The following is a 23838-nucleotide window of genomic DNA, read 5'->3' on the forward strand; positions in this document are numbered from 1 at the left end:
GTGAGTAAGCTGATTCTGGTGAAACAGAGCCTCAAAAGCGGTCTTTATGATAATATTGTCAGTGGATAGAGGAGTGTCAGTCCTCTAGAAATTCCCCTCTGCTGCTGCTTTTAACCTTCTTCAAAAGAGAGACAACACTCAACATTCCTCAAGAGATGTTTAGACTAACTAAAACTAACATTAGCTACTAAATATGGATCATTATGGTCGAATAAATACATTTTGATAGTATTTAATATTATAATTAATATAATAACTATTTTAATATTATTCTGCATTCATCAGGTCTACATTTAACTACTTCATCTAAATTCATAAGTCTAATTTTCAGTTTTAGCCCTACCACACCTGGTTTAACCACACCGCTGAGTTGGCCTTCAGTTACCTTAACAAGTACGATTAATACAAGGTTTCACCCAAATGGAGGGAAAAAAAACCAGTCAAACTGCTATTAGAAACATTAACTGCTTTTGAGACAACAGATCAGATTTCAAATTCTGACTAACATTTTGCGGTGATGCTCTTGTATTATTGTCCAACTGTAGCTCTGTCGAGAACAGACGTCCTGAGGGCTATTGGCCTCACCTGCAGCACAATCATTTCTTAAACACAGAAGTACTGTGTTCAGTGCAACAGGGCTAATCCTCTGTGCTCTTGTAAGGATCTAAGCAGATTAGCATCAGTTTACATCTGGCCCTAAACTTAAGTTTGCTGCATACACACTGTCATATCGCTCTGTGGACACGTGCCACAGCCTATCCAGATCTGTACTGGGATCTTTTGTTGATTAAATAGATGAAATGCAAATTGTGTCTTTATTTACTCACCCTCATATTGTTCCAAACCTGTTATTTGTTTCTTCAAAAACAAAAAGGGAGATTTTTTGAAGAATATTTTTACCACACTTAAATATAATGAAAGTAAATGGGGACTAGGTCTGTCAAGCTCCAAAATTACACCATAAACACGGTTCATACATGACTTGTGTGCTATACTCCAAGTCTTCAAAAGCCATACAACACCTTTGTGTAACAAAAAGACTGAAAACCCCATATTTACTGATAATCATTCCCTCCGGTGAACTGTTACCTGCTGCAAACAAATCACTGACTCGTTGAGTTGAACTTGAGAACAAGATTAGTCTGAATCTTGATCAACTGATTTATTTAAAAGATACAATAAAAAAATAAAAAAAGGACATCACTATAGTACATGAATCATATGGACCACTTTTATGATGCTTTTTGCAACATTGACAGTAATTAAACTGAATTGAAAAAACACTGAGGTGAACAACCACACTATTTCCTTCTGAAATGGAATTTGTTTCATAATTGATTCATTTTATTTTCAGATTCATTTTATTATTTTGAAGCTGCTTTGAAACAATAAACATTGTATAAATCTCTATACAAATAAATGTGACTTTTTTTTTTATAGCTTGACTGCATTATATTGACAGCTCTATACATTAAAAAGAGTGGCCGGAATATGCTTCATAAATTCACCTTTCTTTGTTCCACAAAAGAAAAAGAAAGTCATACAGGTTGGGAACAACATGAGGATGAGTAACATTTTGGGGTGAATCAGGCATTGAAAAATCCATATTCACCAACCACTATTTGGAACACCAGGGGTGGACGTATCCGCCATAATATCTAGGACAGTAATAGCCCTACTGTATATACCACAGTATAGTGGAGTCGGTTTTAGCGACAAGCAAAAACAGAGGCAAACAAGCGCCCATGCCAACAAGATTCTTGGCAGCGCTCAAGCACAATGCAAGCCCCTTAATCCACTGATATGCTGTATAGTAAACATAGCAATAAAGCACTGTGGCAAACCCAAAACAGGGCCCCAAACTCATTTGTCTGTAAAGCAGTACATTTATTGAGGCTAAGCTTCTGAGAGACTACTGTTAATGTTGGTAGGACTTATATTCTCCAATACTTCTGAGTCACTGGCTTGGTATGATGCCCAGAGGAGAGAAGTATACTGAATGTGACTAAGACTAGAAATCAAAGCTCCACTCAGAGACGAAACCCCAACAAAGCCTGGCGGAGTCAGACACCAGAGGCCACTGTCTGTTCTGCTGGATATATCAAACACAAGAGAGCCACTCTTATCTGACAATATGAAGGACACATCTTCTCGAAAGGTTGGCAAACTTGATCAAATGATGTAGAGGAGAATGTCTACAATCAGAAAGAAAGACGATGGACTTTTAGATTGCACACAATGTCAAATTCATTTTTACCATCATGCATTGAACCACTTATGGGCCAATTTGTACAAAAGCACAAGGGCATCAATACTAAGAGACAAATCACAACCACATGCCTTTTAGTAAATGTAATTTATATACTTTTAGCAATTACAAAAAACAATGTTAAAACATTTGAATCTGGTTATTAATAGTTTAAACAGTTCCAGAAAATTCTAATTCTCCAAAGAAATTTAGTACAAGCCTATTTAACTTAGTCCTTTGTGTCGGTGTGCAAAACCCCCATATTTCTTTCACCAGCTTCAGTTCAGCAATAAGCCATGAATGGATGAATGACTGCCATGGATCTGCTTGTTGTCATTTTGCATATTTGAGGGGGGGCTCGTACAGTCAGGAATGATATCTCGAATAATGCAAATCAGGATTTAAAAGAGTGTTGATAAAAAGGGAAAGTAGATGTTGGGGGAGGACCTGCATGGCTCAGAGGGGTGGAATAAAGCCAGTGTGAAGGCAATCAAACAGAAGTAGGGCTCTCTGGGATTCCAAAATGTGCTGGGAGCTCCGCCTCCATCCCCCACACTCGAGGAGTTATTAAGAAACAGCCAATCGGCATCCGGAGAGACGGTCTCTGATTATTCACACCCTGCACAATGGGCACAGAGCTCTCAGACACCTTCATAACCCAATTATTGATCTGTTCGCATGATTTACGAGCTGATAAAATGATCAATCACACCAGAAGAAGAAATAGACAGTCTGCAAATGCATTGAATAGAGATATAATGAATAAAAGCATTCTGTGGAAAAGCAAACAAACATATAGACATTCCATCAAGTCCCTAAGGGCATTATATTTTCTCTTTGATGTGAATTATTCCCGGGGATAAAGAGTCTCTGAAGTATGGCGAGACAGCTTCTATTCCTGAATGTGGCATTAAATAAATAAAATCTTTAATAATGCAGGTTTATGCAGCTGGGGTAAAGATTTCCATTGCAATTTTCTGTGTGCTTTAAAGATTATTTGGTCCACTTGCTCTGGCTGTCGCATCGGTGACAGCAAAGGCCCCCCAAATGTTTATGGACTGTCTAGTCCTCCATTTTGCTCCAAACATGAAAGGTAAGGCATGCTACTCTGTAGCTCTCAGCAAAGTTACCATGCAGCCATCTGCAGACTCATGCACTATTGTTGTTCCTTTGCGGCAGTGCACCTATCTACACAAAGTGCGTTGTCTCCATCTGCACAGCCTTGACTGCAGCATGAGCTACCTAAACACACTTAAATGAGGACTAAGCAAAAGCTTCAGCTTGTTCAAGGACTACTTTGATTCGCAGACTAACTGTAAATGAACTCCAACCTAATTCTCAATTACTTACAGTTGGCTTGGAGTTAAATAAGATGATCACTCACACCCAAACAATGAGTCCTTCAGGCATCACACTGAAGGATGTACCCACGTTGTCCCTGAACCAATGCAAACAGACTTGTGCTTATTAACATTTTAGCATGCAACTGCTTCTCTAACCTAGATGGCGATGAAATAGACTTTTTGATAGTCCTTTTAAAAATGGCACCAGCTGTTTTTCATGACAAGGAAAACTTGTATGGGTCGTTTCAGCACGCTACACCGGCTTAAGCAAACCGTTTTGATTGATTAGCATACGGAAATGATGATCAATGCCATGGTGACCGACTTACAGCTTTCAAAAACGTTAATGCAGCAAGGTAAAAAATATCATATAGACTGCTCCAGAACTGTTTGCCAAGGGATAAATGCATAGTTGTTCCACACTAAGCCGAATCTGATATCTAACGGTTCACGAAACACACTCCTGACAAAGTGCCTGCTAACACAAGTCACTGAAATACAGCGAGAAACGTATAGACAGGATTCGACTGTGGCTAAAAAGCAGTGTTGCAAACAGCTATGCGTAAAATTACCTTTAATTCCAGTCAGAGCATCCCAGACGTTTCAGTGCAGCCCATGCAAGGCAAATGTGAGACACGGGAGCAGGATCCGCAAACGCCACAAAGAAACCCTTTTGCAATATTTTAGCGTTCCTCCGAGGAAATCCTCCTCACGTTACTCTGGTAGTACATCGCCTGTCCTTAGGCAAGTGCAAGGAAACTGTATCTGCTGTCTGCAGTGGACTCCATGTCCTCCCATTGTTCAAGGGAGTGTGAGGCAGGCATCCTACCCCAATAGACCCAGCCTACTACAACAGCTGTGGGCCAGCCCCCCATCTCTCCTCTGAGTGTCTCTCCCTCCTCCAACGGCTGCAGCTAAACATTAACCCTACAACTGCTGGAGAGGCCATAAAAATAGAGGGGGTTATATTTCCAAAAGCCACCCCGAACAAAGATGAGGACAAGGACGGATATCCGAACAGGCGCAGAGAAAAAAAAAAAAAAATGGAGTTACCCAGGCAACTCGGCCCCTTGTCAAGGAGCAGGAGCTTCTTTTCTAAGAGGATTGAGACTGCTTTATCAGACTTGCACTGATTGGATTGCAACTGCAGATACTGTGGAAGTCAATGTAGAGCTGCAAGAACAAAACCTGACCTGGATAAATAACAGAGTAGCCAAGTGACTAAATAAAAAAAACTATGAGTAATTAAAAACGAACTGTGAAAAGACAAAAAAAAAAAAGGATCTCATTCCCTTTAAAGCACCACTATTTGAGCTATACGCATTCAGATTGGTGCCTTTGGCCATTTTCTGGAGTGTTCGGACTTGAACGTTAGGATGCAGCATTAAAAAAAAAAAAAAAAGTCCAACTTGTCCAAAACAATGTTCAGTTTCATTCAGGGGTCCGTTCTTCGTACCTCGCTTGAAGGGATAGTTCACCCAAAAATGAAAATTGTGTCATCATTTACTCGCCCTCAGGTTGTTCCAAACCTGTATCAATTTCTTTTAGCTGTTGAAGATATTTTGATGAATGTGGAAAACTGAACAGTTCTGGGGCACGATTGAATGGCCTGGTTACAAACTTTCCTTAAAATATTTGTGTTCACCAAAACAAAGAAACGTAAACAGGTTTGGAACAACTTGCGGGTGAGTAAATGATGATAGAATTGTCATTTCTGGGTGAACTATCCCTTTAATACATCCAAGATGATTTGACAGATGCCAGAATTTCTAATTGTGACAAGTGATCTCTAGCTTTTAATTTTTTATTCAGAGTCAAGAGTAGCCTATTGTAATTAGCCTATTGTAATTAGCCTATTGTAATTATCCTATTGTAATGCGCGGACATTAGCGGACTGTATTGATGAGTATTATATCACGCAAACAGTCAAAGCGGAACGCAGACAAGAGAACTATACTTTCGGCTTAAGGTAACCCCCAGACTAGTCGATATTGAAAATATGTAATTTCGCACATACCTAATATAAAGCTATACACATTACCTGTGATGGACAAACTAAGTGTATTTACATGGACTTTTAAAAGTTTAAATTCAGTCGGATTAAAGCATTGTCATGTAAATGCTTTAGTATGACTGAAATTGTACCAACTTGAGAAGTTTGTATGTTTGTATTAAACGGCATGCCAGCTTCTGTGGCTATTTTCATGGAGAGGAAATTTATGGTAAAACTATATCAGGTTTTTACAATCTATTTATGCTAAAAACTCTAAAACTGCATTTGGTTTAACCTTGTTAAAAATTTCTTCAAGAGTGTTAACTGGGTAAAAAAGGTTTCTCACAGGGTTAAAATCAGCACAATCTAATAAAACATGCTTCAGGGATAAAGCGTTTTGAAATTGGACTAAGCGTCCTATATAATGTGAATGGAGCTCGATTACACATTGTGTCATGTATACTTCGACAGACACACTACTTCTACTTCGCTCTAACTAGATTATAACTGCACATGTATACATGTTTACTGGTAACCTGAGAGGAGATTTTGATACTGTCGAAATCCTCCCCTAATAAAAAACAATCCCTTTGCAATGCACTAAAACCTTATCTAAATATCTCAGTGTTATGGCTACAGGGTTGGTCTACGAGGCCAAAGGGCTGAAAAAGATCGTCCCTGACTGTGAATGAACCTCAGATCATGCCCTTGCCAGATACTAATTCATATGTGCATGTCTGTAGGAGGAATTCCACCTCAGCTAGTGTTAGTGTCTTCACATGAGTCGACCAAATTGGATGAAATGACCCAAATGCAAGGGGGTCACATGTTGTCTTGGAGTCAACAGTCAAGGGGTGAGAGCTTTCTGGACAAAGGTCCATTGTGATCCTTTAAACTCCACTTTCACGTCTCTAAACACCCAAGAGGGATAGACTTACGGCATTACATACAATGATCCGGATCCATAATGAGGTGCATTGTGACATGATGGTCTTAAATGTCAGGAATTCAGATCAGAGTCTTATTGGGAGGTCGTCTTGGCTTTCCAGTGCGTTACCAATTGACTACTCAGCAATGACATGCAAAGTGGAGCACACTTGAAAGCGTCTGTAAGCCTCAGGTGCCAAGTGACATTAACATGCTTGTAACAGTTCTGCTCAACTACATCTCCTTAAACACAGCTGGACATTTGGCCTAATTAGACAATCTCAAAGGAAGTATTGTAGGCAATTACATTTCAAGACTGTTGATTGAGCCTGACTGGGCAATATCTGACTCACAAACTCACAAATGTTACATAACTACAACAACTCAGTGATTTGATAGAGCTGATAAGGGAATCTTGGATTCTGTGTGGGAGGCAATCTTACTGAAGATCTCCTGAAAACCAAATTATATTCCAAAGATGCAGAAAGAACTGAAAAGAAAATATTTTAAAAGATAGGGTTGCATGATATTAGACCACTTCAGATGTTATTATATTTATAGCATCTATAACTTTTATGCCTATATATTATTATTAATTTAGTTGGTATTATAGTGGATGGATGGATGGAACGAACCAAATAAATAAATAAATATTTTATTGCATTCAATCTGATTTAGTGGATCTCAGAATGAACAGTTATCCATATTTAATTATGTAAATAAAACAAAATTAAACTATTTATTTAATTTACACTGTTTATTTATTTACAGAATTACACTTTATTTTAAAATATCAATCAACACAATCATTAAAAAAAGTTGTCGTCAATGTCAAATCGATGTGAAGCTTTCATTTAGGCATCACAACAGTAATTTAAATATCTGCTGATTTTAATGATTGATTTTTAGTGGTTTCCTGTTCTTCTTTTAGATAATACCATATAATATCATATATAATAATAATAACAATAACAACAACAACAATAATAACATTTAATGACTGCCACATGAAAATTTGAATTACTATTCAATTTTAATACTGCCGCATCCCTAATAAAAGAATCCTCGCAACACATTTGCTAGTGTTTGGTCCAACTCCATTTGCCAGCAGTTGGTCAATGACAAAGCATTTGGGTGACTCAGGATTAAAGGAATAAATCAGGCTCATGGCAAAAAAGCCCCCATTGAGAGTGAGACAGCTTAATGGGCGGTAATGTGCTGAACTCCATGTGAGGTGGAGGGGCTGATCCACCTTTTAGAAATGTGACACTAGTCTAGGGTGGAGAGGGAGGGGCAGTACGCCACTGTGCTAAACTGACCGCTCCTTCTGCCCCGTGTGGAACGCATCTTCTGTATTACAGCAATAATTATGTATTGGTAAACACTGACAATTGAGCACCATGATTTTTCCGATAAACGATAACTTAAATCACGCTTAACTAAAAGTATGTATCCCCCTAGATGGAAAGCACATCAATTCGAGAATCTGTGCGAACACTAAATTCCAAATATACCACACTTGTACGAACTGTACAAACATGCTGAGACAAAATAACCCGCCTGACAAAGAAAATTTGACTTGGAGGTCACAAACACACGAGTAAACGCTACATCTGCTGGACAAGGACATCTGGTAAAGCCAAAGCGGAATAATCTTGTAGTCATGGTTACCACCTTGACTAAATGTCACACCGGTTACTGTATTGGCTACGCTCACAAAAAAAAAAAAAAAAAAGAGGGAGGGGAAAATGGGCTCTGGTTCCATTGATAAACAAAGCCACACATATAACAAACCTGGAAAAATGTTCTTGAATTGTAAAATAAACAGCTTGGCATAATAAAACAGTGTGCTATGCGCTTGGTTTGCAGGCTGGCATGTGAGTTGTGCTGGCCGAGCCGGTGTCCCCGTGCCGGCACTGCAGTAAAGTGCAGTGAAGCCTGGCTTTCAGCAGTTTGCAGAGCCAGTGAACATGGACACAGCTACTAAACATCTGGACACCAGGCGTCGTGGCTCAAAGCGAATGCCCTCCGGCACCTTCCAGCTGGGCCGCCGCAGCCATGTCGGCTCCCTACCTTTCCTCTTTTGTTCTGCCGCATGTGGCCACAGTCCACTTAGAAACGCAAGAATCCATATGTAAGCCGTATTAATGTATTCTGTGTACTTCCGTCCTGACATTAATCCTCTGCGCTACATAAATATGTGAATTCTGTCGGCCAAAAAAGGTTGCGAGGATAACGGACCGCTCTTACGGGCCAGATTGATAATGTGGGTGTTTTAAAAGAAATGACCCTGTCGCAGGGCAGGATGCATATTTAACATAAACATAACATACATCAGCTTTGGTAAGCCTCTCGGGGGAATAGTTGGTGTAATTAACGGGTTAAAGGTCGCAGGATCCTAAACCACCGACGCTTTCATTTCGAGAGAAAAAAAGAAGGGAAATGAAAGCACGTGAGGCCATTTTTCCCGGCTTTCAAACAGGGTGGTGGTGTGGCTTTTCAAAGGGGGTCCGTGACTGTAGTCTCTTTGTGCCAGAGAAAAGGGACCCCTGCCATATCAAATGTATAGTGCTGTACAAGTGCCCCACTCTACACCACTGACGATGAGGTTTGTTTGACTCTCATTGCTGCCCAACCAAATCATAGACATTTATCCCCTTCTCCCCAAACAGGATGTGCCATTGACCTGGTTTGCCTGAATTGATTAAGGCCACATTCCAAAGCATATTTCCGCGGAGTAAAACTATGAATTGAATGTTTGTTGCAGCTGAAGACTGGCACACTGTGAAAAACCAAAGCAAATGTTTGCTTCGTTTTTTTTTTTCTGCAGTGTGAATGCGAAGCAAAATAAATCCATATATTTTTGCAATGGTGCATTGCTTTCAGTAGGTCACTGCTGATTGGTTCTCTAAGCGCCACTGTTCAACGCAAAAGATACTGTTACTTGCTAAGTATACAGGAAATAGGAAAGTACTCTTGACAAACCCACTGTAATAATATATACCTTAACGTGTACGAGTCAATGACATATGTGTGTCCATGATAAAGGGGAGAAAAAGTTATATTATATTATATTATATTATATTATATTATATTATATTATATTATATTATATGTTTATTAAAATAAAGATAATATAATAAAAACTAAATATTGGAGAAAAACAAACTTAAAAGATTACGAAAATTAAAAACATTTTTGCCTTGGCAACTAACTGAAATAAAATAAAGTTTAAGTTGAAATAGGCTACTAAAATTAATAAAACTGAACTATGAATGGCTAAAAAGCTAAATATAAATATATATATAGAAGAAAATATAAAAAGTATTTATATTCAAAATATTAATTAATACTATACTAGAACATATAAAATGTATAATAGACAAAAAAATGTCATGTGGTGTAACCATTAAGAATAAATTAATATATTTTCACGTTTTACATCTTGAAGAAATGTGAGCATTCATTCTCAAAAGGTTTTTAAACACATTTAAAAAAAATTTTTTTACATTTACAAATATCATGAATCATTAATTATAATGATTTTTGGGCAGTCACACCACATGACACAACCCTGAACCTCACCTTGTCGTAAAAAGTCAAATGATTTGATATTTAATAAATTAACAGATCCAGACAAAAGAAAATGAGCATCATGCCAGTCATCCATGTACATGATGTGTAAAATACAGGCATGGATGTGCAAGAAAGTCTCACTGTGCACCTCAAAAACACAACAAAGACTGGAGGGGGAGAAAGCTGCAAGAGTAATTGCTCTCATCCAAATTTCTGCAGTGTTTGTGAAAACAGTAGTAATGTCTTGGGGAGATGGCAGCCCACTCCCCTGCTGTGTATACGGCATATCTTTCCAGCATCCCAGAGTAATTGATGAGTTTTCAACATTTATATGATCCCCCAATCCATAACCATGGTAACTGTTTGCCGGGAGCAGGGTGGGGGAAACGCGCCAGCAGGGAAAACTGATAACAGACATGGCCGTCCGAACTCAGCATGGGTAAACCGAGACCCTGCGTGTCTGGAGGGAGTTTAAACATGTTGTGTGCCAACGCTGGCCCATCAGTACACTTTTTAGCCTTTTGTGTTGACAAGAAAGATGCTGCTGTAATGATGGCTTCCATTTTCTCACACTAAAACAAGACTACTTGGCCTCAATCAGGCTGCCAGGTTATACGAAGGCTCTCGGAGCCAAGCACAGCCGCTGCCAAAAGTTCCAATTTCATGCCTCAGCCCTAATTGTCCAAGGAGCCATGTTTAGATGACCGAACGCAGCACAAGGATGAAACTGCGCAAGCTAAAAACTCTACAGTTTCATGTTTAAATTTAAGGAAGGGTTCACTTCCCTACTTTATGAGGTGGTTCCTTAATGCAAAACACTACAGGCAAAAACACAGTTTTTTTGTGCACTGGTAAATTTTGGCTGTTTGGCTGTGTTGTTTCAGATTAATGGAAATAAAACATCCAAAATACATGTTTTTTAAAGGGTTAGTTGTGAAAATACTGTCATCACTTACCGTCAAGTTGTTCCAAACCTGTATGAATTTCTTTCTTCTGCTGAACACAAAAGAAGATATTTAGAAGAATATGGGTGACCAAACAGTTGATGGGCCCCACTGACTTCCATAGTATGAAAAAAAAAAAAGTTGCATTGTGAATTGTGTTCAGCAGAAGAAAGAAATTCATACAGGTTTGGAACAACTAGAGGGTGAGTATTGCACCGCTTTTTCACATCTATTTGTGTCTGTAGATTTCAATTACAATAGATATCTTTAAAGGCCATTCACTTCAGCAGCACTTACAAACACCAAACTTTACAGTTTTACTCCTATCTATATTCTGAAGGTTTTACAGAGGGCTTTGTTCATATTTGCCTGATTTTTCCCCCCCCTTTTCTGGCTGTTATGGAGTGATAAAAAAAAGAGATATCCAAACCCCCATCTGTAAAAACCTTTGACTCTAATATGTCAACAAAATGAAAAAGAACTTTGAACCTGGCTTTTTCAGATTTCTTTTCTGGAAATGTATGCAAATTAGTGCATATTTCATTAGATAACGCATATCAGAAAACTTGTAATACAATTTTTTTTTGTAATTCTTAATGTAATCAACCAACTGGAAGCATGGTGACAATTAGTTAAAAAAAATGTACCCTATTGACCTAGGGTGTTTTGCCTTAAAGCTCCACAAATTACAAATTACAAATTAAGAGACATAAACCTTTTAACAACAAACATTAAAGCCGGGGGGAGGGGTGGGTGAAATCTACAATATATCACTTGTAAATTTTCCCACAGCACCCTGTGTGATTTCATTCCTTTATCAGATGTTTCACAGGGGTTGTGTTTGTATGCGGCTCATGTGGCTCTGCTTTGCGATAGCAGCTGATCGGCGTCTCTGCCGCGCACTAGGATCAGGTGGCCAAGCACAATCTCCCCCAACCATTCTGGGCTCCAATCCATGGAATAACATCATAAGCCACAACCTGGAAAAACAACGCACGGCACTGTTTGCAGGCTACAACATAACAGAGTAACAACTTTAGGCCATGTGGGAGCTGTAACGTTTTGAAATGCCTTACAGCACTATGACTGATAGCATCTTATTTAAATATGTATATATGGGAACAATAGTTGTGTGTGTGACCACTTTGTCACAGCCATTACATTTAGGAATGCAAACTACATTGGTTTGAAATGAGTCAGAGGATTTCTACAGAATTTGTTATATTTATTAGTATGGAGTCAGTTGAAAAAAAACTCATGTAAAGGTATAGAGACACACCAAACCGACGCCAAAGAACTAGTGCTGATGAAAGCCGACTGTGTTGTCGCCTCGCGTCGCGGCAAGAGAAGCTGCACTTGAACACACCGAGAGAACTACAGCCGACTGCCAGCTAGCATGCGCGTTCTGCGCAGGCGTGTAAATGAAACAACTGTATTTCTGCAGATATATTTGTCTATATTAGTCATTCAAAAAGAGAAACCGACACTGCCTGTACACAAATCGTAAACAAAGCAGCGCGTGCTTACCGTTTTGAATATCAATCCTGCTGATCACTTTCTTTATTCCAATCCGCTCGTGTTAATATAAAAATATTTGCCAAGGAACACTCAGGTAAGATGAGAACAGCCGTTCTGTGCTGTTTTGACTTTTTTTGGTCGCTGTTTTGCTATTATTCTCGTGCACTGAACAGCCAATCAGAGTCCTCTCTCTCACCGACGCCGATTCTACATGCCGACGCCGTCCGACTAGTGTCAACGGTGCGGAACCGACGTTGCCCGACTGTCGATCGTTGGCTTAGTGTGTCCAGGCAGGGCTTAAGGAAAGTTTTCATTTTTATTTTGATCATTCTCTCTCTTCTATAATGGGAGGAGTTAAGTTTCAAGCAGAATAAAAATCTATTATTTGCACCCAGAAATGAGACCGTAATTGCATTGCAGAGTGAAGACGTCCATCAAGAAAATCTGCTTCACACAAACTGCCTAGAGCAAACTAGCATGTGTGTGTTCTATAAGCAAGGATAAATCGCATGCAAAAGAAATAGCTTAGATAGATATAGTAGCACAAACAGATAATCTGGAGCTATGGAAACGTTTTCATATTGTCACACAGCACTTGGACAACATTCCTGAATTCCTCACTAAGTGTCTTGGAATCTTTAATAATGTGATCTTGCCTATGTCATCTGACTCCCATTAAGGACAATGCATGTCCGCCGGGCATGCAAAAAGATCAAAAGATACACAAAGATAATGTTGTGATCATGGGAGTAGTTCGCAGAATTACCACACAACCATGACTATCAGCAAACTGGGAGCAAGGCCCCCTGCTGCATCTAATGTCCTCTGTGGCAATTTGGTTTACTGAGCAATTTGGAGTTTATCTCGCTTTCGATTGCTGTCAGCTATTTTTGGGGACATTGTTTACTTCAGGCTGTGCAACATGGGCATCAAAATTCCAAGAGCTCTATGTAAGAATAAATGGGTGACTCTTCAAATATAGGCACTTCATATTAAATGAAATCTTGAAAAATGTAACTTTTTCAAACTATGTTAAGCATTTATCACTCACACACACACATATACACACATATATAGATAGATAGATAGATAGATAGATAGATAGATAGATAGATAGATAGATAGATAGATAGATAAAGATCTGAACTTTTAAATAGATTTTGGTATAACGTGGTGGTAATGACATGTAATGCTAATGACATTTTTCACTTTTTGTAGTAAAAAGTTATGGATAAACCTTGGAATTGATAACACAAGAATTTAGCTGGCAGTCAATTAACTTTTGATCAACAGCTTCTGAAATAATATTCTCAAAAAACTGTCCGGTTTGGTAATGAAACCCATCCAGTAAAGCAACTCTCAGATTATGAAGTGAAAATTAATTAAAATGATCTTTAAACGTCTACTTGTGCAACGATGTGCTACAGTCACTAGTATTTTCCATAATTAAGAAAATGTTAATGGTAATGACAGCAAGAACGGTGATTCTTAGATAGATAGATAGATAGATAGATAGATAGATAGATAGATAGATAGATAGATAGATAGATAATTAAAAAGATGCAACAAAAATAAGAGACAAAAGTTCCTCTAATTGAACAATCTCCCAAATATATTGAATATTAGATGTGGGAGAATTGTAGTTTGCAAGCCAGCCTTAACATGGTTTTGAACATGGGACTTACAAATGTGAAAAACATCTGTAAAATATTAAAGGGGAGGGGCCGGGGACATGCTTTTACCCTCAATTACTCTTGAATTAGTTGCTGTTTTAGGGTCTCTAGCAGATTGAACAGCCAAAATTAGCAATTTTACAATGCAGTCTGCGTTCTCATCACACACAAGTAAACACAAAAGTTGTGGGTTGCCAAAGTGTGTAACTATAAACAGACTGCACGTTCGCTGTGTTGTAGAAAGAGGAAGGGCTATAGCTTTAACTACATTAAAACAGAGTGAACCGGGGAAACTGATGCAAAGGCTTAGGATAAGATCGTATTATTGTGATTTTTGTACACTGCCATGAAGAATGCAAGGTCCATATATAAAGCAACATAAAAAAAAATCTATTGTTGCAGAATTAGTGCTTTAAAGAGCCAAGCGCAATGCATTTCTGAGCAAAGCAGGATATCACGACAAGCATCCTCAGTCTACAACCCCACCGGTGTCCCAGATAGCCGGATGGCTAATGCCCCACATTTCCCTTTCCAATCATACACCGCGCACATCAACATTTACTACCACAACAAACCCCTACAATGCCCATAGAACATTACATTTAGCAAAATCAGCATACTTTTGACACGTAAACGTCAAACTGTGCGCGCGATAGCTGGGAAAAAGGAGATCTTTACCTCGCGCGATCCTTGTGCTGCTTCGGAAGGTGTGAAAATATCCCCGATGAATATCGCTAAGAAATACCTTGAACTGTACTTTTAAATGCACAGCTTGTGGACATGTTTATCTGTTTCCCCAGCCGCTGATTAGAGCTTTTATCGTCGTCTCTTCCCATCCGTCTCTCTTCCCGTGTTTAGGTTAAAGCACTCGCAGGAAAAGTGATGTCATGGCTTGAAATTGTGTTGCCCGCCCCACTTTAAGTAAAAGGCCCTATCTTGGGCTCCACGTAGCATTTTCAAAAGCATGTTTTCATTTATAGTTTTGCCTCACACATTTATCTTGTTTAATAGTTTTTTTTTTGTTTTTGTTTTTTGCTAAAGCAGTCTGTTTTATTCAACTTCGGCGTCATCGCGTTATTTTTGTTACGCATCTGCAGTGATTGCATTAATCATGACTTGTGACTAAGCAGCGATTCTGTATTTATTTGTCCTTCAAGATTTAAATGCAATTCAGTGTTCTGTGGCCAATCTTCATGATTTTTATTTTTTTTGGCTTTTATGCCTTTAATTGTATAAAATGTAATTTGTATAAAAAAAAATATATATATATATACACACACACAAAATTCAAAACTATTACTTTCAATTAATCTTTTCTACTTAATAGCCACCATGTTCCAAATCAAACTGCTTCATTTTCCAAGTAGGGAGCTCAACTAGTAATTGTTCAACATCAAGACATATTGTCCAGGGTTCTCACTCTTTTTGACCAATTTGCATGACCTTTCCAGACATTTTTGTGTTTACTGTACAAGGATTTCTGACATAAAAAAAAATAAAAAATCACTAATGAATCTTTCTGTGAACCAGTTTGACTGAATTATCAAAAAGAACCGACTCAAAATAACAATTTGTACACATATCAAAGTGCAATAGCTTGCAAGCAAGTTCAACAAACCCAGGGTGCGTTTCCCAAAGCCAACTGCATGGATGCAAGTTCTGTCATTACCAAGAGTTCAATGGTACATGCGACCAAAGTTGGCTAACGATACTTTTGGGAAACCCAACCCAGATCACTACTAGAACCATGTTATATCCACTAAAGAAATTTCCATGACTCTGATGATAAAAATGCCCTGATATTTCTAGGTTTTCCAAGACCATGGGAACCCTGATGGTCCCAGAGGAGCTCCTTTCATGAGTGCAAAATTATAATTAAGAAGAGCAAGATGAGATGTAAAGGTTTATTTTAGTGAACAAATCCCAGTATGAGTCATGAATATCATATGGAACCAGAAATGTGCTGCATAAAATTGGAGATGGTGCTTGGAGACTTTCTGTACTTAAACACATACCTCATCTTTGCCTTACAAAATACAAACTATGTGCATATACTGTCACTGCTGTGTAGAAGACACTTACAATCTATTTCAGAACATGTGCCATTGTGCTATTTTAGGTAAAGAGAATGTTGGGTTATATTGCGATGAAAGCAGACTTCCGGAATATGGCTTTTAAATAGATATTTGAACTGTTTGAAATATCAAGGGTACAACAGCTGAGAAAATCAGGTCACAAGGTGCTCAGGATAAGGCATCTGTTGTTTTCATGTCAGAATCCTTTGATGAATTCAGCATGGGAACCGCTTGTCCAACTGCTTCAAGTATTTCAGATTCAACCTGTAAAACAAGACAGCAGCTCTGGTGCTTAAATGCCCACTTGTCATCGCAAGGAATAGACACACCACTGAGGTTGCATCGTTTACGTATTCCAAGTGATAATTACCTCATCTTCCACAGACACCTTGTCTCTCTCTGAGAGCTCAACATCTTGGGCAGATCCGTCTAGATACCCATGCTCCGTCCCTGTCAGTATGTCCATGGGGGCCTCGGCAATCTCTCTGATGGTTTGGTCCTCTAATGCAAGCGCTGTATCAAACAGCAAGGGGGATGGGGGACACTGCAATCCCTCATCTTCAACATCAAGATCCTGCACACCAACAGACTTTAATTACATCACTGATGATTAGGGATGCACCAATATTTAAATTCGGCACAGTAACTATTTTATGGTATGGTCAATAATAACCAATTAATAGCTGATATTACATTCTATGCTATTTTGTCAAAAAAAAAGAAAAAAAGCTTTTTAAATGCTACAATTAGGCATTACAAAATTATAATGTACAGTATTAAAATTGCTAAAGATTACATTTAAGTGTTAAATAAGTGTTTTAAAACATTTTTAAAAATACTGCAAAGGTAAACTAAATGTAAAATTGGTAAATGAGAGAAATCCAATATCAGATTAAAATAAAACTGTTTTTGGCTGATAACTGATTTAGTTTTAATATTTTGTGCAATGACAATGTACCAAAAGAAATCAGAACTTTATATTAAAAATAGTGCAAATACAGTACAAATCACCACTAGCTTGGTAATTAATTGAGATACTTTCATGATGTTTTTTTTTTTTTCGTTTAAACTTTCTTTTAAATGTCTCAATAGCACATTTTTCTAAATAAATATTTATCAAAGGCAACCAAAAAATAGTTTTAGGTGTCGTGCGTAATCAGTTATTTTAGAAGTGAACGTGTTTTTGCAAAACAGCTTATATAAAAAAATATATATATATAAAAAAAAAAAGTACTAAACAGCTCAACATCTAATTGTCACTGACGGCCAAATAACCAACACAAAAAAAATCCAGCAATATGGGTCAATTTGCAATATTGTTTGATTTTGAAAACAGGCAATGGGAACAAATAATGGAAAAGCACATACATAGCTTGTGGCATAACAGGAAAATGAGACGTTTCCAAAAATGAAATTAAATGAGAGGTTTTACTGTGGGCACAGAAAATGTCAGAAACAAAATGAAAGGAAGATGACTGCTGAACATTCAGATTAATTTGCTTTTCATTCATGTGAGGCTACGGGATATGATTTACACTGCAGGGAACATGTTTGAGCAGCACTGTTAGCAGGCATGTAGATACTTGACAGACACCTCAGCAATCTGAAGAGGGAGCAAGGGGTTTTGATGAACAAATTTAGCGCAGATTGCAGACTTAATTATTCTGAAAATGGGAAACTTTGTGTGAAGGGATGTGCCAAAAACACATGAGAAAAGCAATTGCACACAGCGATTTTTGTTTTAATGAGAAAAACCAACACAAATCATACATCACTGAATTCCAGAGGTAGATTTTCTGTTGGCTGGAGCTCTGCAGCACTGAGGTACATGTCTGTGGGCGCAGATGCCAGCTGCTCCGGGGCAAGAGACTCCTGCTCGGGCTGGTACATGGGTGGAGGCAGAGACAGGTGCAGAGGACAGCGGGGATCCTCAGACTGTCCCATGTGCACAGGCCGATCACATGGAACGTCCTTCAGACCGGGGCACATCTTGAATAAAACTTGGCCACTATCTTGATAAATGTCTATTGTGAAGGGTTAAGGAGATAAGGAGAACTCGGGAAATAACTTTTAAATGTCAAAGATATGGAAGGCTGGATGAGGTGGAGAACTTGAACTGTTCCTTCAAACAGAAAGGACTTCACCATTAGATAATTCTGGGAAGTAAACAGACCATTAGAAGATTTTTGTATAAGCCACTGTTTGAAACCAACAGCTACAGCAAACTGCAGGCCTTGATTCAGGGCTATAAGAGCATGTGATGTGTATATATATATATATATATATATATATATATATATATATATATATATATATATATACACACAAGATGTTTTTAAAATAAATTAATAATTTTGTTCAAATAGAACATTATTCTGATCAAAAGTTTTCAACAACAAAAGCAGCACTATTTTCAACATAGATAAGAAATGTTTCTTGACCACCAAATCAGCATAATATAATGATTCCTGAAGGATCATGTGACACAAAAGACTGGAGTAATGATGCTGAAAATTCATCTGTGCCACCACAGGTATAAATTACATTATATATTAAAATAAAAAAACTTTATTAATTTTAAAACAATTTAAAACAATTTAGTCACAATATTACTGTTTTTACTGTATTTTTAATCAAATGAATGCAGCCTTGCTTATTAAGACACTAAGGCAAAAAAAAAAAAAAAAAATCCTTCTGACCCCAAACTCCTGAACAGTATATATATACACACCAAACTACTCAAATTATCAGTCCAAATTTATTTTTCTATTTGCCAGACAAAGAAAAACAGTTTAATAGATCTGAACAATACATACATAGATACAACAGAAACGAAAAAGGATACGAGAGACGCAATGTCGTGTCATCGGCAGACACTGATTTGAACAGCGTGTCCCTTCCACAAAGGAAATACATCTCTGGCCTAAACGCATCGCCTGTGTGGGGGAAAAAACACACAAAATAATGAAAAGATGCACAAATGACATTTATAAAAAATGACTGAGCATGACAATAGGCACAGACTCATGTCCATTTCACAGTCAGAAAATCCAATGTCATTCAGGTCTGTAGAGTTTAAACCTTTTATTGTCGTACAAGACGTTACTAGAAAGTCCAGCCATACCTGTGGCGTGCCTCCCTCAGTAATCGCTTGTCTTCGCTCTCTGAGCTGACGATGCAGCAACGCCTCCACTCCATAGCGCCGGCGATAACGTCGCAGAGCCTTTAATTTTTTTAGGTTCTCTCGTTCCTTCATGGACAGGCCCTCTGGACCTGTTAACAGGCTGCTCCCTGCATCACAAAATTGATTATATTATATGCTGACTGAACACATGAATGCAACCAAAGAATGACAGCAGCAGCCTTACCAATCGTCTCATGCTCAATCTTGCGGCTATGCAGGTAGCGTCGTTTCTTTTCTTTTAATAAGTGTTGCAGACGTTTGAATTGGTCTATGTAGAGGGACTGAAGTCTGATTAGTTTTTCACGTGTGATGAGCGCCACTTCCTCTGCTGTGTAAACACCCGCATGCCTATAGAAAATAAGTCACACTCATCAACTGACATCTCAGGGAGGGCAGCACGATAATGGTTAAACTGATAATCACGATTATTATCATAATTATCATATTATTATGTAAATATTATTATCAAAAGGGGTAATCATGTAAGCCATTTCACATGTCTCGTCTTGGCCTGTAGGTGGCACATGCACTTTGTTTGATCAACTGTGATAGTTACCATTACTCATATTGGTCTTTTTTCTCCTTTTAGCCATGTTCATCTCAGAAATGGCTAAACAGTGCAAACAGACGGTGGCTGAGTAGCTTTCAACTGCTTTGCATTACAAAAACTGGTAGAACCTTTGAATAGCTTCTCTCAAAAGCAAAAAAGTGAATTTCCTCAAATTAATTCCAATATTTCCAAATTATGTTTCATTTTTACTTAGTATTGTTGGTTGCATGGACCACATTTATTAACCAATCATGATAGCAAATTATATGGTTAGGAATCATGTTTGGATTTATTACAGCTAATCACAGAGAAGGTTCACTCTCAGATTTAGTGGCAGCAACTCACACAAGCGGCCTCATGAAGGAACACAGACTGGCAGTATGACAGCTTTCTTTCAGGCAGAATTTCACAATGAACATTGCTAAACTCCAAAATAAATGTTTGTCGGTGTGGTCAGATCATCATATCTTTTTTACAGCGCAGAGAGAGAGTGTACACATGGTTGTCAGATTGAGAAGATTAAAGGGATAGTTCACCCAAAAATGAAATTTTGGGGGATTTGGGGAAAATCATGGGAAAATTAGCCCATGATTTACTCACCCTCAAGTCATCCTAGGTGTATATGACATTCTTCTTTCAGACGAATACAATCGGAGTTATATTAAAAAATGTCTTCCAAGCTTTATAATGGCAGTGAATGGCCATTTCTGTTTTGAAGTCCATAAAAGTGCATTTATCCATCATAAAAGTGCTCCACACTGCTCCGGGGGGTTAATAAAGGTCTTCTGAAGCGAAGCAATGCGTTGTGTAAGAAAAATATCCATATTTTAAACTTTATAAAGTAAAATAACTAGCTTCCGGCCAAACGAAACATCCCTAAAGTCTAAAGTGCAACTTATGCGAGTAAAGCGACGTACTGCTGATATTTACGCTACGCCATGACGCACTACGCTACTTTCAACGTCGCAAGTTGCTTAAGATGCACTTTAGTCGTAAGTAGACTGCGTATGGCCATTTGAGTTATTGTATTCGTCTGAAAGAATAATGTCATATACACCTAGGAGGGTGAGTGAATCATGGGCTAATTTTAATTTTTGGGTGAACTATCCCTTAAAAATCCCAGTAAAACACTGGGCAGAAAATGTATTCTTTTAAGTGAAAATCTCCATTTGGGGGATTTATTCTCTTGACATCTGGCAACCCCAAGGAGGAATGAGAGTGGAGGCTTGTAACTAGAGGTGCGCGGTTGGCGGTTACAGCCGCGGACTCCGCGGATAAACCGCGGATTGGGCGGATGAGTTGACGAAAAATAATATTTTTATTAAATTCGGGCGGGTGGCGGGCGGTTGAACCAATCAAATGAAAAATATATGTATACACAAATCAACGGATGGCGGGCGGGTGCGGTTTTGAAAATTGGTCAAAAACGTTGGTGCGGCTGGATGGCGGACGGATGATGATTTTTGTGATGCGGTTGCGGATGAAATAATAGCCCATCCGCGCATCTCTACTTGTTACCAATGCAAGATAACGGAAATGTTTAAAATAAATGTTTTCAGAACAAATAATCAGCGGGACAAATATCGCGACTATTATTTTTAAATAATCGAGAGAAGCAGAAATCGTTATTAAGATTAATCGAGCAGCCCTAATCTCAGGTGGCATTAATTTATTAAAACTGATACAAAACAAAGCAGATAAGAAAATTAAATTGAGTAATGTCTCACTTCAAAGGGTCTTCATGGTCACTATCAAGACTTTCAGCATCACTGTCAGGGTCTCCTCTCCATGTCTGATCCAAAACAATTGGATCCTGCTCCTCCTCACTCCAGCTCTCTTCATCTACACAAGGGGTAAAAATATAGACAAAATATAATCGACAAACGACATAAAACAAAATACACGTAAGACATTGCAACTCTTGTATCGTTATTTTATTCTGTTATGCTCAAATCTATTAAACATTTATGTGTCAATTATAATTTTAGTATTTCTGTATAAATAAATAAATGTTTAAATGGCACAACATATCACCCATAAAACCATCACATGTATAGATAGGTTTATTAGAAAACAATATCGCAAAATAAAGAACCAAAAATGACAACTTACATAATAAATATTGCTTTTACCACATTTAATATCGATTTTTACTGCTGTTAATTTCCTCTGGAGCAGAAACCAAACTGGAGTCACTTCAGTTATCAGTTCACACACACAGGTTTGTTTGCATCACATTCAGACTTAAAAGAGATTTCTCAATGGTTACAAGGCCATAAGCAAGTAACAGCACGATTAGACACGAATTAGATCTTACCTAGTATGCGACTAGCTTCACTTCGGCCCTCGTGACTGTGAGCTCCAGATTCTGGCCGACTATAGCCGCTGAGCTGAGACAGTAGAACTTCAGGAGACGGTCCAGAAGCAGATGCCTTCCGCATTTGGGCTTGTTGAACCAAAGCATTTCTGCGTGCATGCTCAGCACAGAACGCAACCCTAACAGAAAGAAAAACATTAATAGTAAAATAAAAAAATATAGAAACCAGGTACGTACTTAACCATGCTAAGGGAGTAAACAAACACACTTACCCCTCTTTTTTCTCTGGTTTTGGGGCTGCATTGGGGCAGCGCTTGCCATTCTTGTTGGAAACATAGCTGCATTGCCTGTAGGGAGCATTTTTATCTTCAAGAACATGTTTGATGCAGAACTCCAGGCCCTCCAGACGAGGCTGTGAACAGGGTCTCTGGGTGAAGGAGCAGGTCTGAGGTTCTTGAGAGCGAGCAGCTTGAGTCACTCGACCTCTGCTGGATGGCAGAACGTGGATCCGAATCCTGTTCATCACTGATGCAATGAGAAAGTCAACATTCATAACCAAATCAAATACAGACACAATAATTCAGGTCCTCTGAATTTCCAGTCATTCATCATTACAGCATAAATATTTTAATAAATTAGAAAATGTGGCTTATGAGGACGCTTAGAACATAACCACAAAAAAAAAATAACTTTTAACATTTCATTATATCTGCATCAAAATCCCTAAAATTTCTACATACCACATGCCATAAAGAAATTATGCAATTCATTGCCATGACTGTATATCAACAAAGGGACCAAAAAGTCAGTTTAGCATAGGCTACAACTTGATTATGCACATCTACTAAAGATAAACAAGAACTCGTTTAACGTTAAATGCTAATTAATTTGTTTTAATTAACATGGTAACGTTAAGGCTTTACTGTACATCAGCACACGAGATTCGTGCAGATCCCGTAAACGCATGTGGGATATACAGTAAACTCCAAGAGCATTCAGACAGTCGTATAGCTAATTTCTTTAACTTTGCATTCGCAAAAAATTGTAACGTTATCATTACAGAAGCTACGAGGTCTAAAATGTTTTCAGAAATCATAAGATTAACATTTTTATCTTATGCAGAAAGCGCAAAATTCATACGTCAGTGCTGCTGTTCGGCCATCTTTGAATTGGGAGGATAAGATACTCTTGATTTTAACTCACAAAAACTGATATAATTACTCAATATATATCATCAATTGAGTCTAAAACTGTTTTGTACGTTACAGAATATAATTTCTACGTGAAAACTCACCAATGGAGTAATACTTGTTAACGTTTGCGTGAGATCTTCTGCTGCCCCTTCCAGCTTTCAACGCAATGCACTAACAATGAGCTCTGTGTGTAGGATCGTCATCCATTTTAGCGCCCTCCTACGTTTAACGTTGATTGGACCACAACCTTGTAAGGAACCATTTGATTGGAGGAAAATACTTCACGATCGAGTATAG

At 38.2% G+C, this 23838-nt stretch overlaps 2 protein-coding genes across 4 annotated transcripts in view; both read right to left on the bottom strand.

Annotated features, from left to right (window-relative positions):
- The window catches only part of nckap5l (NCK-associated protein 5-like), a 28444-nt gene extending 13333 nt beyond the window's left edge, over nt 1-15111 (bottom strand). The window contains exon 1 of one of the 3 annotated variants that reach the window (XM_084428898.1): nt 14901-15111. The gene's annotated coding sequence lies outside the window, so the exon portion shown is untranslated. Of the gene's footprint in view, nt 1-4163; nt 4619-14900 lie in introns of those variants that run through there. The other 2 variants (XM_084428900.1, XM_084428899.1) reach the window with 2 other exon arrangements.
- A 1001-nt stretch (nt 15112-16112) lies between these two features.
- kansl2 (KAT8 regulatory NSL complex subunit 2) lies at nt 16113-23771 on the bottom strand. Its single transcript, XM_084428903.1, has 10 exons — nt 23643-23771; nt 22621-22873; nt 22349-22527; nt 21759-21873; nt 19666-19829; nt 19422-19588; nt 19143-19233; nt 18068-18321; nt 16668-16871; nt 16113-16561 (listed from the first exon to the last, which is right to left on the bottom strand). The coding sequence occupies exons 2-10, from the start codon at nt 22869-22871 to the stop codon at nt 16466-16468; spliced, it is 1521 nt and encodes a 506-aa protein (XP_084285029.1). The 5' UTR covers nt 22872-22873; nt 23643-23771; the 3' UTR covers nt 16113-16465.
- Between the last annotated feature and the right edge of the window lie 67 nt (nt 23772-23838).

Source organism: Rutilus rutilus (assembly GCF_951802725.1).
Source record: "Rutilus rutilus genome assembly, chromosome: 13".
Taxonomy (NCBI): domain Eukaryota; kingdom Metazoa; phylum Chordata; class Actinopteri; order Cypriniformes; family Leuciscidae; genus Rutilus; species Rutilus rutilus.

Coding starts and splice junctions, on each gene's coding strand:
- kansl2 (XM_084428903.1), bottom strand. CDS start 22,871: ATGAACAGGATTCGGATCCACGTTCTGCCATCCAGCAGAGGTCGAGTG. Junction 21,874..22,348: donor TGAAGCTAGTCGCATACTAG/GTAAGATCTAAT, acceptor CCCCTTGTGTAG/ATGAAGAGAGCTGGAGTGAG. Junction 19,589..19,665: donor GATTGAGCATGAGACGATTG/GTAAGGCTGCTG, acceptor TTTGTGATGCAG/GGAGCAGCCTGTTAACAGGT.